General features: G+C 37.8%; 1 protein-coding gene across 3 annotated transcripts in view; it reads right to left on the bottom strand.

Moving 5' to 3' along the window:
• Positions 1–13,352, bottom strand: part of NOTCH2 (notch 2) — a 200,827-nt gene that overhangs the window by 24,026 nt on the left and 163,449 nt on the right. For all 3 annotated transcript variants that reach the window (XM_021090691.1, XM_021090690.1, XM_021090689.1), the window contains exons 18-22: positions 6,801–7,029; positions 5,581–5,782; positions 3,372–3,525; positions 2,797–2,981; positions 1,031–1,163 (exon numbers count right to left, since the gene is read on the bottom strand). In XM_021090691.1, coding sequence (XP_020946350.1) covers positions 1,031–1,163; positions 2,797–2,981; positions 3,372–3,525; positions 5,581–5,782; positions 6,801–7,029 — 903 coding nt within the window. The remainder of the gene's footprint in view (positions 1–1,030; positions 1,164–2,796; positions 2,982–3,371; positions 3,526–5,580; positions 5,783–6,800; positions 7,030–13,352) is intronic.

Raw genomic sequence — 13,352 nt, 5'->3', positions numbered from 1 at the left:
TTTGAGGTTTAATTTGCTACCACCAGAATCACAGCTTGCCCATATAGTACAATTATTCAAAGAACCAAACTAATAAAGAGCCAAAATTGACTTCTACTTGTCTTTCAACTACTGATTTCTACAGCAGAGAACAACTAACTCTCCTTTCACAGGACAAATCTTCAAATACTTAAAGGCTGTTTCTCCTTGGTTTTCTCTTCCCTGTTAACCTCACTGCTCAGTAATTAGCCTGCTGGTGTGGTATTTTTTCATTTTAATTTGGCCAAACTCTAAACTCAAGAAAGGTAAATTGTCAAAATTCACTGACACAAAGGTCTAAGACTATAAATATTTCTCTGAAGTTCTATTCTCTTTGACAATAAGAATCAATTTCCCATCATTGTGGATGGCCACTTATATCTTTTTTTTTTTTTTTTTCCCCACAAGCTGCTCAGAGCAGGTACCATTATAATTACATCTGTTCTAAAGAACAATACTCCAAGGTCTTTCCAAGAGATTGTTTGGAGGCAGGGGAATACCCTTAGTAGAATGATGGCTCCACCATTCACGATCTAAGGTTGTATCTCATTAGGTCTTACTGCAATTCTTACAATCTTGGGCCATCGGCCTTCTCCCCTGAGGATGTAAAAATAGGCAGATGTTTTCATTTCATTCATTCCCCCAACTTTATGGAGGCAAGACTTGGCAAGTTTAAAAAAATACCTGAGCTGGTAAATATAAACCATTTATTTAGGAGGCCACTGGTTGTTTTCTCTTGAAGCACCAAGAAACCTTACTAACCAGGTCACTTTTGTTGCAGCACTACAGCATTTTCACATCCTGTGTTTCATAGAAGGCAGGATGTCAACAACGACCAGACAGAACTGAGAACAGGAGTCAGAACATCAGAGCTAGTCAAGAGATGAATAAAAGGACTTGAATTACCAGGATTCAGAAAATGCTTGATTTTTAAAAACCCCCTTGACACTAAAAACGGATTTATAATTTAGAGCATGCCCTGGATGGAGGCAGGGGAAGGCTGATTTCATACCCCGAGTGCCTGGTGGGCAGGAGCACTTGAAATGGTTCACGAGGTCGATGCAGGTGCCTCCATTCTGGCAGGGCTGGTTCTGGCACTCATCCACTTCATACTCGCAATTGACACCCTGATACCCTGGGACACACTGCCAAGAGTGAGCAGAAAGAACATGAAATGCTGCACCATTGTTGGACACAGACCCCGAGAGCCAGTGAGATCTAGTAAGTTACTGAGACCCTCTCCCCCGACCCCCACAAAGCTCTTGTACACCTTTCTGGCATCACCACACTCCCTACCAACCATCCTATGTAGGGTCAGCTCACGGCTTATTGGATGGACCTCTTCCAGCTGAAAAAGCAACTTGAAAAGGAAGGCAAAGACTAAATATTCTGAGAGACATTTCAGATGTGATTCCTGTGTAAAATGTTTGTCCCTCCCACATGCAGGTTTACCCATCTTTAAAACATACACTCCTTTTCTGCGATGAGGATCTTATATGACTCATGCAAATGGTATGGATGGATGATAGCAAAAATATTACATGTATTGATTTCCAGGTTTGGGAAACTACAAGTATGTGTGAGAAACTAACTGATATAGAAGTGGGGGCAGAGAGACGTGGGCTAGGTATGGGATAGAGGCTGGGTTCCAGGACTTTCAGGGTTGATCAAGGAAGAAGATATGGACCACAAAATGGTTCTATTTGGGCAATGCTTTGACAGGTTTGCATGTGGGGTAAGTCCCCCATAGCATGAGATCATCCAGAGAGAGAAAGAGGGTATGGAGAGGAAGGCTGAGGAACTCGGAGGGAAGGTGGTAACAGAGAGGTGTCCTATGTGTTTGGTGCTATCGCTCAGCAGCCAGGCCAGAGTCTCAGGGTCAGAGAGCTCTGGAGGGTGGCAGGGGCTTGGTATCTTCAGGTCCTGGGGCTTATCTCACCCAAGGCCAGCAATATCAAGTGCAGTTTTGTAGCATATACAAAGCAGACAGATTCTCAATGGCTAAATTCTACTTATTGGGGCTATGTTTAAAACAACTGGATGTGTAAAAATCGGAATATGGTGCCAGTGGCTTTTGAGCTAACAGGTCCAAGCCTGCTGTGAAGAAATAAATAACATAGGGACCAATATACAGATGCCATCTTCGGCTCATTTACGAGAGGAAGAGAAGCAAAGCTTTTCTCAGTGTTGCTTCATGGCCTAAACTGGTATCAAATTTATGGCTCTGGTGTTTTGTTAACATCTTGATCTAATCATTATCAGCCTAGACATTAAGAAAACAATGACATGTCCCTTAAAGGACACATACTTCCTCAAATATATATGTGCAACAGTATGATGCTACACAGAACAGGCTGGGCAACATTCTTTTGAGAGAATTATTAGTTGATTGATCAATGACTGTATACAAAGATGACATAGGTCAAAGGGACACTCCTCAAAGTGACTTCTCCTATCTCAACTGCTATCCAGGGAAGCACAAGGGGCCACTGGGCTGCTGTGCCTGTGAAATGTACTCTGGTAGTAAATGCCAGCTCTGAATCCTGGAAGCAACCCTATGGAAGTGAGATGGTTCCAGACTTGTGTAAAAACGTCTTACCAGAGCTCTGTTAACTTACTGTACAGGGAGACCAAAAGAAACAGTGATTCGTAAACAGTGTAATTGTGATTGGTAAAAACAAAAAAGGTCTATAAATTGTGAAAATAAAACATAAACAGCCAAATGCAACATGCTAGTGTTGGGAAAAGTGGTGCCATCTTCCCACCCATCTAACTCACCTCACACCTGTAGCCACCAATGAAGTCCCTGCAGGTGGCTCCGTGCTGGCAGGGATTCGATGAGCACTCATCAAGCTGTTCCTCACAGTAGCTCCCGGTGTAGCCCAGGGGGCACTGGCAGTGATGCGAGTTGCCGGCGTTGATACAGACGCCTGAGTGCTGGCACAAGCGGTCCACGGGCACCCCTGGGAAGCCCAGTGGAGGAAGAAACATCACGGAAGAACACACGACACATCAGGTTCAGATCAACTAATGAGAAAACTAATCTAAGATGGTTGATACATGCAATTTTCTATTTTCCTCTTGTCTAGTTCAAGACCCTCATCCCCAGTTTTATATTAAAAATAAATAAGCCATGGAAGTGGAATATACCTTCATTTCACTTCAAATACATTTCTTTTTGGAATCTCTAGGCCTGCTCCTCTGCCTTTTTACCTTCCGTTTCAGACCATTTCTCCAGAGTCTTGTCCATCCACTGCTGCCTGCCCTTCGCTCGCCTCCCACAATAACACTTGCCCTAAAATGCTACTGGCCAGCTTGGTGGGCTGACCTTGAGTCTGGGGGACAGAGCTCACCTCTGTGGGAGGCCGCCACCTCACAGGAGACACTGGGCACATCACAGTAAGCACCGGCCCATCCGGATGGACACAGGCATCGGGACTCTGCTTTCTCCTGAACACAGGTACCTTTGTTCTTGCATGGAGACCTACTGCAGAGGTTCACCAGGGTCTGAAAAAGGGGCATACACAGACATCAACAAATGCCAGAAACAAAAAAAATAAGTTACACTGCCTTTTAAGAAATCAAAGGAAAGCACATTAATAAAAAAACAAAAAACAAAAAAAAAGAGCCCTAACCCAAGCCTTAAACCAGATCTGCTCTTCCCAGATAATCTAATCATTTTATAGTCTAATTCCTTTTAGCTCTGCTATTTGAAAATTCTTATCATAGATGTTCAAGAATTTGTGGAAGACCAGTAAGTTATTCCCTGTATCATGCTTATGTCTAGAAATATGGCCATCCTGTGGGGCTAGAAAGAAAGAGTTAAAGCTTTCAGAGAGGACCTCACTTCCTTTGTACTGCTCCTGAGTGAGAAATCCACATCCACTAGATCAAATCTGTCTGTGGTGAATATGATAAAGGACTTACAGCCTGCCAATAAATGTGAAAACTCTCTAAGAGCTTGTTGGGAGAAGCTTGGGCTGAGAAAAAGCCTGAGGCAGAGTGCAAGCGGACAAACACATTTCTCCATCATTCACTTGTGGTGGCCTGGCTCCTGGGGAGCAGAAGGCCATGCTCACAAAACAGACTGTGTGTGAAAGAAGGGCGGGGTGGGGGTGGGGCAGAGTGCTCCACCACACTTGCAGTCTACCTTGTGAGCGAGCAGGAACCCCAGAAAGAATATCCTCCTGATCCAGAGTGTTGAAACAAGCTGTTTAATATGCAAATGTACTTATTTCCATGTGCAATATAGCCAAAGCCTTATGGAAGTGTACCCTGTAAGGTTATTTAAATTTGGCCATTAATACCTAAATTCTTGGGACTCCTGTTATTCTATCAATCTACAGTTGTTTAAGAGGTAAAACTGCATAAAATTGAACACAATGGCTATTTCGTATGGAACCTTGGAAAAGTTACTTTTGCCCCTCTGGGACTCGGTTTCTTCTTCCATGAAATGAAAGGCTAGATTAGTTGGCTCTGAGGGATCCTTCCAACAGTCTATGAAAACGTATTATTTAAAGATTTGAATTTAAAAGATGTGTGACTAGTTTGGTTTTGTGAATGTTAAAATATTTTATTTTATTTTATTTATTTATTTAATTTTTTTTTGTCTTTTTGCTATTTCTTTGGGCCGCTCCCGCGGCATATGGAGGTTCCCAGGCCAGGGATCGAATCGGAGCTGTAGCCACTGGCCTACGCCAGAGCCACAGCAACGCGGGATCTGAGCCGCGTCTGCAACCTACACCACAGCTCATGGCAACGCCGGATCGTTAACCCACTGAGCAAGGGCAGGGACCGAACCCGCAACCTCATGGTTCCTAGTCGGATTCGTTAACCACTGCGCCACGACGGGAACTCCTAAAATATTTTAAGACATGGTAATCATCATTATCCCCTTAGATGGTGTATCTGACCTTTAAAAAACTGTATTTTGTTTTTTAATTCCCTTTTGGTTTTTTATTTCCCTTTTTGTACTTCCTAAGTGATATCCATTTGCTTATTTCCCACATGCATTTTCTGCATAGTTAGCCAATTATAACAATTTTATGTTTGTTAATCCATATAATCTTGCCAGTGTCACCCTTTTTATTTATTTTTTATTTTTAAAATTTTTTATTTTTTTATTTTTTGCTTTTTAGGACCACATTCACGGCATATGGAGGTTCCCAGGCTAGGGGTCTGATGAGAGCTACAGCTGCCGGACTACGCCACAGCCACAGCCACAGCAATGCCAGATCCGAGCTGTGTCTGCGACCTACATCACAGCTCAGGGCAACGCCAGATCCTTAACCCACTGAGCAAGGCCAGGGATTGAACTCACAACCTCATGGATACTAGTCGGATTTGTTTTTGCTGTGCCATGATGGGAACTCCACTGTCACCCTTTTAGAATCTACCATCTATTAAGAAGTTATCTAGATTTATCTCAGGGACATCCCTGAGATCCAGAATTTTCTCTTCTAGTTGAGGCTTATTCTGCCTAGAAAAGGAATAGGTATAATACTCAACTATTCTGAGGGAGCTGAGTTAGGGAGGTGAGTGAATGGGATGGAATCTAATTACCTGACAGTTTTTCCCTGTGTAGCCCAATGGGCAGATGCAGCGGTAGGTACCAAGGCCATCAACACATATTCCTTCATTCAGGCATGGATGAGAGTTGCATTCATTGATCTCATGGAGGCAAAAGGGGCCAGTGAAGCCCACAGGGCACAAACAAGAGAAGGAGTTAAGCCCATCGACACACGTGCCACCATTGAAACAGGAGCTGAGAAGCAAACAGGGAGAACAGCATCAGCTATGTAATCCAGTTCTTCTGACCTGCTCTTTAAAAAAAAAAAAGGTTCCTGGGAGCTAAGATATTAAGAGGCAAATACTCCTGAGCACCCCAAACTCCTATATCCAGTAAACATTACCTTTTTCCAAAGTAGACTGAGGGCTAATCAGCCTGAGTTCCAGCTTCCTTTGCACAACCAAAAAGATTAGAGTATTTAAAAATCTGAGTTTCCTTTTATATCTTGCTACTTTGCTGAAGAGACTTGTGATTGCCAAGGGGGAGGGGGAGGGAGTGGGATGGATTGGGGGCTTGGGGTTAATAGATGCAGACTATTGCCTTTGGAATGGATTAGCAATGAGATCCTGCTGTGTAGCACTGGGAACTATGTTTAGTCATTTATGAAGGAGCATGATAATGTGAGAAAAAAGAATGTATACATGTATGTGTAACTGGGTCACCATGCTATACAGTAGAAAAAAAATAATAATGTATTGGGGAAATAAAAAAAAAAAATCTGAGTTTATTAGAGACTTCAAGAAAAAGTGAAGATTCCCAGATTTTACCCAGTCCTTCTGTAGCTTTCCACATATCATATTTCATTTTATCCCTAAGTCAAGTTAATTTATAAGAAAAGTGTTAAACAAATAGCTCTTGACTCTAGATTTATTTATGGACAAGAAACAGAACAAATTTGCTGATAATAAAATAGAAAATAAACTTCCCAGAAATTACTTAAAGAGGGATAACAGATCTGCAAAGAAATAGGAATCTTTTAATTGTCAACTGAAATGAACAAGAGACAAAAGGAGAATGAAATATTTATTTCTGTTCCCTAAGCAAAAAATAAAAGATGACCCATCCCACTCTGACCTTTGAGCTTGTAACTAGGTGCCTACAAGGAATCAGGACCTGGGCAATAGGAGATGACTGTGGGGTGGAATCCAAGAGGATGCCTTACATCTGCCCCAGTGCTGTGCTCTCCCTGGTCCCTGAGGACAGGGCCACTCACCTCTCAGTGCACTCGTCAATATTGTTCTCACAGTGGACTCCATCAAATCCTGCCTGGCACTTGCAGGTGTAGCTGTTGACATAGTCGGAGCAGGTCCCACCATTCTTACAGGGTTCACTCAGACACTCATTCATGTCTGTCTGACACTTGTCCCCAATGAAGCCCGGAAGGCAAAGGCAGGAGAAAGTATTCACTCCATCGATACAGGAACCTCCATTCTGGCAAGGATCTAAGCCATAGCACACAAGAATTAGAACTCAATTTAATCAATTTAATCTTAGACTCACAAAGATTGAACTGAGTCACATTAAGAACAGTCTTTTCTTTATGTCTTTTTCACCCCGATTCCTCCATTTATGAAAATGAATGCAATATACTTGCCTGAGTTTTTAACCTGTTTGATAACTGGAATGAGTTGTACATATACCAGTTTTGCAAAATTAATAGTCATAAAATTTGCATTGGTCCCACATACATTTGCAAATCAAACATAGGCTCTGATACACAGAATCTCAGGAATATCAATAAAGATTTTCAAAAGGTGTAAGTGATGGTGGAGTGGGTGGGGTAGGACAGAATATATATTAATCAGCCCCCTATATTGATCTACCTTTGTTTTCTTTTCCCTCCTTCTCTTGTTCCCTTTTCCTTTTTCTTCCTTCCTTCTTTTCTTGTTTTTGATTGTTCTTTTTTAGATTTAGATAGAATTAGGAAACAAGGATTTTTAAACTTTAACTATCACATAGTTTGATATTAGAGTATTTTAAAGACAGAGCAGTTAATCAAGAAATTTTAAGCTATGATCATGGCATGGTCCTCTGCATTAGAGAGGGCATACAAATCAGAACAAAAAAAAAAATAAGATGTAGCTCCTGGTCTTAAGGACCTTAAAATATAATTACAAAGACAGGCCAAAAACATAAAAAGAAGACTAAACACCAGGTGGGTGATATAGCCCTTATTTTGTTAGAGGAATAGTTATTATACCTTATTCATCTATTACGCTAATTAAATTGCAAGGCTCATTTGCGATTTCTACTGGAGCAATCGTGAAAGTTCTATTACCTTTTCTTATTCACAGTACACAGTTACTGTAATTTCCATAACATCTTTCAAGAAACCCACAATGATTTACTGAATTATTTTAATCTATTTATAAATATTGCTAATCCTACTTCAAATAGGAAAATTGTTTAAACACTGAAATTTTTGACTAATATATTAATTAATGTGGGAAGGAAATCCAAATAGTTTGATCCCACTTCCTTAAATTTCTCCATCAATTTTACCTAGGACACATTTTTTTTCATTATTAGTCATACAACATTGAAATTATTTTTCCACATGTCTTTCTTTTCTAAGAGACTATGAGTTTCATAAATATAAGGCCTAGGTTTTATTTATTTGACACTGCCAGGACCTAATATGCTGCCATCCATATGATAATCTGAAATCACCTATGCTGTGAATTAAGGCGCTATTATTCTTGTTGCATTGTAATTAGATCCTCTGAACTTTAATAATTTAATCACACCACAAAAGGAAGTAAGTACAGGCAGCCTACTCTTGTCAGTGGGTTCTACAATCACAGATTCAAACAACCAAGAATAGAAGGTATTTTTCTAAAAAGCTAGAAATTTCCAAAAAGCTAAACTTGAATTTGCAATGCACCCACAAGTATTTACACTGTATTTACAACTTTTTACATAGCATTTACACTGTACTACATATTACGAGTAATCAAGAGATGACAAAGTATACAGTAGGATGCATGTGGGTTATATGCAAATACTACACTATTTTATATAAGGGACTTGAGCATCAGCAAATTTTCGTATTTGTGGGGGTTCTAGGATCAATCCCCTCAGAAACGGAGGGACAACTGTACTGATAAGTACATCACATGCATATGTTGAAAGTATTGAAGCTAGGGAAAGAACCACCACAAAGAAGTTGGCAAAACAATCCCTAGAGTTTACACTAGGCTGAGACTAGTTCATGGTCATCCCAATCAGAATGAAAAGATCTCCTAGTATCTGTAGCACTGAGCAGGGTCCTCAGAATGTACTGTCTCAACTATGAGCCATTTTGGTCCTAGTTTAAAGGCTGTTCTGGACCCATTCAACAAACCTTGAAGAAAAGACTCAAAAGGATCAGATGTTCCCAAATAAACCCTAAACAAAGCTTGAAAACATTTCCAAAGATTTTTTTTAAAGTCTAGCGTCCAATAAGAAATTACCAGGCACGCAAAGAAATAAGAAACACACCTCATCCACAGAAATGCACCCAGGAATTTTCCATATGGTAGAATCAGTGTAAGGAAAATAAAGTAACTATGATAAATATATCCATATGTTCAAGAAGGAGAAAAACAAATGAATGTGACAAAGAGAGAGATAATGATAAGAAAAACTCAAATCAAACTTCTAGAGATAAAAAATATAGTATCTGAGGGGGAAAATATATTAGATAGGATTAATAGCAACAGAACACTACAGAGGAAATAATTAGTGAACTTGAAAATATATCAAAAATACCTTCAAATAATAATTTAAAATGAAACACTGAGGGGAAAAAACTGAAAGAATTAAAAAAAATAAGTAAAATAGAGCACTGGTATACAGAAGGAAGCTTTAAGCAACTTAAAGATGTATAATGAAAGTTGTAAAGGGGAGGTAAAAAGGTTTTGAAAAGATTGTTGCTGACTATTTTCCACATTTGGACCCATATATCCAAAAAGATCAATGAACCCCAAGTAGAAGAAACATGAAGAACAGTACATAAGGGGCATTGTAATAAAATCGCTAAAAATCAGTGGAAAAAGAACATCTTAAAAGCAGCCATAGGAGGGGAAAATAATGTATTAAGAAATAAATATGAGAATTATAGCAGATTTCTCCTTAAAAATAATACAAGGTAGAAAACAACAGACAAATGATTTCAAAGTGCTTGAGGGAAAAATCAACTTAGAATTCTATTCTTTATGAAAATATCTTTGAAAACTAAATAAGGCAAAAAAAAAAAAACCTCTTTGGACACACAAAAGCAGAAAGAATTAACTATTTAGAAGATATCTTAACTACTTAGAAGATATTATCTACATAGAAGATAATCACTATGAGAAATATTAAAAGAACTTCTTCAGACGGAAAGAAGTCTGAAGGAAAATGATACCTGATATAAACAGAGATCTATACAAAAGAATAAAAAATGCCAGTAACCGCAAATATGTAGAAAACTATACGACTTTTATTTTTCAAATTTCTTGAAAAATTAATTGGCCATTTAAAGCAAAAATAGTATCTTGGGAAGTTTATGATATATACCTCATATACCATCAATAGAACAGAAAGCAGAAGGGAGGTTAAGTGCAAGTATACTGCTGTAAGGCTCTTATACGCTATACAAAGTAGTACAATTTAATGTAAATTTAATGAGTTAAAGTCTCACTGCAAAGCCAACAACTACAAAAAAAGATACAGCTAATGTGCCAGTGAAGAAATAAATTGTAATCCTGAAAATACTCAATTATTCCAAAAAGAAGCAAAAAAAGAGGGAAATGGAAATAGAAAGAACAAAGATAAAGTATATAGAAAGATGACAAATACTGAACTCAGTTATATCAAAAAGCATATTAAATTTACATGGTATACTACAAATAACGAATGCTGGAAATGGTGTGGAAGAAAAGGAACCCTCCTATACTGTTGCTGGGAATGTAAACTGGGGCAGCCACTATGGAGAACAGCATGAAGGTTCCTCAAAAAAAGTAAAAACAGAATTGCTAGAGGACTAGCAACCCCACTCTCAAGCATATAGCCAAACAAAACTATATTTCAAAAAGATACAGGCACCTCTATGTTCACAGCAGCACTATTACTGTAGCCAAGACCCAGAAACAATCTAAATGTCCACTGATAGATGAATGGACAAAGAAGATGTGGCACGCGTGCGCGCACACACACACACACACACACACAACAGAATATTACTCAGCCATGAAAAAGAATGAAATAATGCCATTTGCAGCAACATGGATGGACCCAGAGATTCTCTTACTAAGTGAAATAAATCAGAAAGAGAAGGAAAAATAACATATGATATCACTTATCTGTGGAATTTAAAATATGACACAAACTTATCTATAAAACAGAAACAGACTCACAGACACAAAGAGCTTACTTGTTGCCAAGGGGAAGGGGGCATGGGGAAGGGTGTGGGAGTTTAGGATTAGCAGATGCAAATGATTATATATAATATATAAATATTATATATATCTGAATCACTTTGCTGTATAGCAGAAACTAACACAACAGTATAAATCAACTATACTTCAATAAAATAAATTCTTTTAAAAATTTAAATGGTACACACACCTTAATTAGAAGACAGACACTGACATATTAGAGAATAAAAAGCAAGACCCACTCTATGCTCTCTACAAAGAGACCTACTTTAAAGACACAGATAAGCCAACAGTAAAAGCATGGAAAAAATATACACCCTAACAATAATCTAAAGAAAGCTAGAGTATCTATATTAATATCAGGCAAAGTAGACTTCAAAGCAAGGGACATTACAAGGGTTAAAGAGGGTCATTTCATAACAAAAGACTCAATTCTTCAAGAGGACATAACAATCCTCAATGTTTATGTACTTAATATCATAGCTTCAAAATACATTACACAAAAACTGATGGAATTACAAGGCAAAGTAGACAAATACACAATAATGGAGATTTCAATATGGAGATGTCAATAATTGATAGAATTAGTAGACAGAACACCAGGGAGGAAACAGAAGATTTAAAAATACTGTCATTCAATTTGAATTAATAACATTTATAGAAAACTCCACTAGAAAAAAAAGCAAAATAGATCCTCTTTTCAACTGCATGCAGAACACTTTCCAAAACAGACCATACACGGGGCCATAGGACATGCTTTAATAAATTTAAAGCAATTCAAGTCATGAGAAGTATGTTCACTGACCAGTGGAATAAAACTAGAAATCAGTAGCAAAAGCTACCTGGAAGGAGCCAGCAGCAACAGATATACTGAAACTAAAGAACACACTTCTAAATAACCTGTGAGCCAAAGAACATATCCAAATGGAAACTAGAAAGTATTTTTAACTGAATTAAAAGAATGTATCAAGATTTGTTAAATACAGCTAATGCAGTGTTTTAACGAAAAATACATAGCATTAAATGCTTATATTAGAAGCAGTAGAAAGATAAAATCTAAATCTCCATCTTAAGAAACTAGAAAAAGAAGGGCAAACTAAACCAAAACAGGCAACGAAAAAAATAAAGAGTGGAAATCCATAAAATTGGAAACAGTAAAACACTAGAGAAAAATCATGAAACTAAAAAAGGATTCACTACTAACAAAGGGAATTGAATCGGTCTTTATGTCTGCCTTAAACACGGAGACATTGCTCAAAATTTCCTGCAGTGATGACCTGTACTTCTGTTTGGAGAAAAGGGTTGCACAGGTTTAAGGAAAGAGATTGAAATTTAAACTCAGCCAGGCTTGGGCTGGAATTCCCACTCTACTACTTAACTGGTCATGTGCTCCACACCAAATCACTCCCGAATTTGCTATTTTCTCAGATATAAAGTGGCAATAATAAAGCCTCATCTCATGAATGGAATAAAATAAACAAAATAAAATAATAAAATAAATGAAATGAAATAAAATAAATAAAATAAAAATAAAAATGAGTTCACTAATAAAATTACTAAAATCAATAACTCTTTACCCAGAGAAATCAGAAGAAAAAAAGATATAAATTACCAATACCTGAAATAAGAAAAGAGAAATAGCACAGATTTTATAAACATTAAAAGTACAATAAAGGAATATAGTGAGTAACTCAATGTCAACAATTCTGACAACTTAAAGTAAAACTCATTCCTTGAAAGATGCAAATTACCAAAGCTCAATAAAAAAATAAATATTCCAAGCACCTATTAACAGAATTAAATTTACAATTAAAAACTTTCTCAGAATGAAAGCTCCAGGCCTAGATGTTTAGTAGAAATAATATTAATTCTACTTAAACTCTTCCAGAAAATAGAAAGGGAACACTTCACCATCTGCTCTATGACACCAGTATTGCCCTCTTATCAAAACCATACAAATACAGTATAAGAAAAATGGAGAACAATGTGCCTCATAAACAGATACAAAAATTCTTGGCAAAATTTTGAGAAAAAACATCCAGTAATACCTAAGCGACATAACACATCATGAGCAAGTAGAATTTATCTCAGGGATTTAAGGTTAGTTCAATGTTTGAAATCAGAATATACATTCTTTTCCAGTGCACATGGAACATTCTCAAGGATTGACCACATACTGGGGCATAAAACTAACCTCAAAATTTAAGAGTATAGAAATTACTACAAGCATCTTCTCTGACCACAATGGCATGAAACTAGAAATGATCCACAGAAAAAGAAATTAAACAAACAAACAAAAAAACCCAACAAACCTGACTGCATGGAGACTAAACAACATGCTACTAAAAAACCAATAGGTCAATGAG

The sequence above is a fragment of the Sus scrofa genome, chromosome 4, assembly GCF_000003025.6.
Source record: "Sus scrofa isolate TJ Tabasco breed Duroc chromosome 4, Sscrofa11.1, whole genome shotgun sequence".
In the NCBI taxonomy this organism is placed as follows: Eukaryota; Metazoa; Chordata; class Mammalia; order Artiodactyla; family Suidae; genus Sus; species Sus scrofa.
Note: the sequence above shows the minus strand (reverse complement) of the source record. Positions and strands in the feature narration are given on the sequence as shown.